This window comes from Harpegnathos saltator, unplaced genomic scaffold (assembly GCF_003227715.2).
Source record: "Harpegnathos saltator strain DR-91 unplaced genomic scaffold, Hsal_v8.6 scaffold854, whole genome shotgun sequence".
NCBI classification, from domain to species: Eukaryota; Metazoa; Arthropoda; class Insecta; order Hymenoptera; family Formicidae; genus Harpegnathos; species Harpegnathos saltator.
Genome location: NW_020230709.1, coordinates 237,269 through 240,674, shown reverse-complemented (window position 1 = coordinate 240,674; position 3,406 = coordinate 237,269). Strand labels below are relative to the sequence as shown.

The 3,406-nt window shown below is 36.5% G+C and overlaps 1 protein-coding gene across 1 annotated transcript; it reads right to left on the bottom strand.

Moving 5' to 3' along the window:
* Positions 1–1,423: 1,423 nt before the first annotated feature.
* On the bottom strand, positions 1,424–2,364 carry LOC112590536 (histone-lysine N-methyltransferase SETMAR-like; the record flags this gene model as incomplete). The annotated part of the gene is made up of 3 exons (XM_025307390.1): positions 2,296–2,364; positions 1,922–2,179; positions 1,424–1,804 (listed from the first exon to the last, which is right to left on the bottom strand). Coding segments are annotated over exons 1-3 (708 nt in total), but the record flags the coding sequence as incomplete, so codon positions are not given.
* Positions 2,365–3,406: the final 1,042 nt, after the last annotated feature.

The following is a 3,406-nucleotide window of genomic DNA, read 5'->3' as shown; positions in this document are numbered from 1 at the left end:
AACCCCGTTGTTCGTTTTAAAATATCTTAAAATATAGCGGAAGTACCATTTTAGCGTTATATGACAGAAATTGGAATCATCGGAACTTTCGAAATTATTTTCTTCCCGAATTATGAATATAAAACAATTTGGAAAGGAAAACAAGGGTGTGAAAAGGGGGACGGCGACGTCTGCCTTACGATAACATCACTGCTGGCTCGCTTCGTCGCGATTGTCTATTCGCTGGTGGTGAGACAAAGATCGATTCTTCGTTTTTATCTAACTAATCTAGCTCGCTCGTGAACATAGCACAGAACAGAACCAAATAATTATGGACATAGCACGGAATAGTATCGACAAATCGTGGACATTGGCTTAGTAGTTCATGTCCATGAAAAATGGACCCAGTTGGTGCTTCGAATCAGCCAACTTTTCCATAACGCTGTAAATGCAGCCATGCGCGCTCTCAGGCTTCTCTCTGGTAGTGTGAAGAATATTACGTGATACGCAAAATCCGTTTGATATTCCAGAGAAAATTTCAAAGAAAGTTTCAAAATATGTATAGGTAATATAAACCTTATGCATTATTATACTTGCCAAAACAAAAAAATTATCCAACTTTTTTATAAGTTAACTTATATATGGTAAAAGGTCTCCAACAGATATCTCGAGGATTCCTGCAGACATTCGAATGTTCTCAGAATATCTTCAAGACGACCTTAGGGCGTTAGACATCCTCTTGAATGTTTTTCAAATATCCTTAAATATCTTATGCTATCTTTATTTTTAACACTTTATTATCGATCACACACTTAATCTAAAATCACAAATTCATCACAAATTAATCTAAAAATATGTACTACAATAATATATTTTTACTTCGAGATAAAATATGAAAAAATATTAATTTTATAAGATTGATATAAAAATTATAAAAAGATAGCGGAAATTTTTTTACTTGTATTAGGACATTAGACATCTTCTGAATGTTCCTCGAATATCTTTAAATATCTTATGCTGTTTTCATTTTTAACACTTTATTATCAATCACATACTTAAATTAATCTAAAAATATGTATTACAGTAATATAATTTTACTTCGAGGTAAAATATGAAAATATCTTAGTTATAGATAAATATTGGGTGAAGTAAAAAGTTCTGAGCGTTTTTTCTCTTTATTTCGACGAAATTAACAAAGTTAGGATTATCGGATTTAGATCAAATATGCGCCGTTTTGTTCGATAACTTTTGTCCATTTTGAAGGCAATTTCATAATTCCGCGATTGAAGAAGTCCTCGTCCCTATTAGTAAAAAACTTAACCAGCTCATTTTCACAAGCCTCTCTTGAGGCCAGTTTTGTACCATCAAGAAAATTTTGCAAATGCTTGAAAAGGTGATAATCGCTTGGAGCCAGGTCTGGGCTATACGGCGGGTGCAATATAACCTCCCATCCAAGCTCTCGGAGCTTCTGGCGCGTCGTCAAAGATGTGTGCGGCCTGGCATTATCTTGATGGAACACAACACCCTTCCTATTGGCCAATTCTGGCCGCTTCTCGTCGATCGCCTGCTTCAATCTGGTCAGTTGTTGACAGCGTAGGTCCGAATTGAGTGATTGGCCCGATGGGAGCAGCTCATAGTGGATAATTCCCTCCCAATCCAACCAAACACACAGTAAAACCTTCTTGACCGTTAATTCGGGCTTGGCAATCGTTTGGACCGGCTGACTGTGCTTGGACCACGATCTTTTTCGCCTGTTGTTCTCGTATGTGACCCATTTTTCATCGCCAGTCACCAACCGCTTCAAAAATGGGTCGATTTCGTTACGCTTCAGCAAAGAATCGCAGGCATGAATTCGGTCCAAAAGGTTCTTTTGCGTCAATTCGTGTGGCACCCATACATCGAGCTTCTTCTTGAGACCAGCCTTATGCAAATGGTTCCAAACGGTTTTCTGGTTAATCTTCAGTTCCTGGGCAATGGAATAAGTGCTCGCATGCCGGTTCGACTCGACGATTTCCATGATTTTATCAACATTTTCAACGATTGGCCTACCAGAGCGTGTCTCATCTTCGACGTCCATATTACCAGAACGGAATCGTTGGAACCACCGCTTTGCTGTTGCATTCGATACTGTATTGGGTCCATAAACAGCACAAACTTTTTTGGCCGCCTGCTCCGTTTTTTCCCTTTGGTCGTAGTGGTACTGAAGAATGTATCGAATTTTCTCTTTTTTTACCTCCATTTTGGAACGCTCTTACACACAACTGGCTTCACCAAATACAAAACTGTCAAAGAACTTTTTTTAAAGTGTTATATCACCTTTAAGTCGCAGTATAGAATGACCAGATGCGACATATACATCGTGAGATATGACCTCACTAAAGCCATCTAGCGGAAAACGCTCAAAACTTTTACTTAACCCAATATATTAGTTTTATAGGATTAATATTTATATTGGTTATTGATTATTTATATTTATGTCGGTAAAAAGTTTCCTTTATATTTTTATGATTTCATAAAAATATAACGGAAATGTTTTTACTTATTTGTATTTTACCTACTGTATACCAGTTACAAATCTAACAGTTTCCTTTTCCTTTTCATGTGTTAACAATGGTCCTTTGTTGTTTCTTTTTTACCAATCGCATAACCAAGTGAGATTAAGGTCCCTAGAAAGAATAGTATTATTTTTCACGTTTTAACCATATTATAATTACATTTATATGTTAATTATCTATATTACAGAAATATTACTTTTCACTTTTTTACAATTCACTTTTGATGTCAAATTACTTACAGTGAAAAGTGAAAAATGAAAAAAAAGTTCACGTGAAAGATTCATGATCGCTACCCAGGTTCTTGAATCGAACATAAACTACGTTTATACGGCAAGATTAATCCGGATTAGTAACAACCGTAATTGGTGAATTCTTTGGTTCGATTGGTATATTCTTTTAGATCTAAAAATATGCTCTAATCGGATTCGAGACTGCACTAATTACAGTAGTTACTAGTCGAAGTTAGAAGCCGTGTAAACGTAGTCATATAAGGGCCGTTTTCCAGCTATGACTACGTTTATACAGCTTCTAACTTCGACTTAATAACTATCGTAGTTAGTGCAGTCTCGAATTCGATTAGAGTATATTTTTAGATCTAAAAGAAAATACCAATCGAATCAAAGAATTTACTAACTACGGTTGTTACTAATCCGGATTAACTTTGCCGTGTAAACGTAGTTCATGACACGCTAATGGAGGATTTACACTGCGTCCGATGTCCGACATATGACGTCCGATATCCAATAGGAGAACAGCTTTCCAATGGAGGATTGAATTCTCTATTAGAAAGCTGTTCTCCTATTGGGTGTCGGACGTCGTACGTCGGACATCGGACGTAATGTGAATCCTCCATAATACCCGTATTCAAAGTC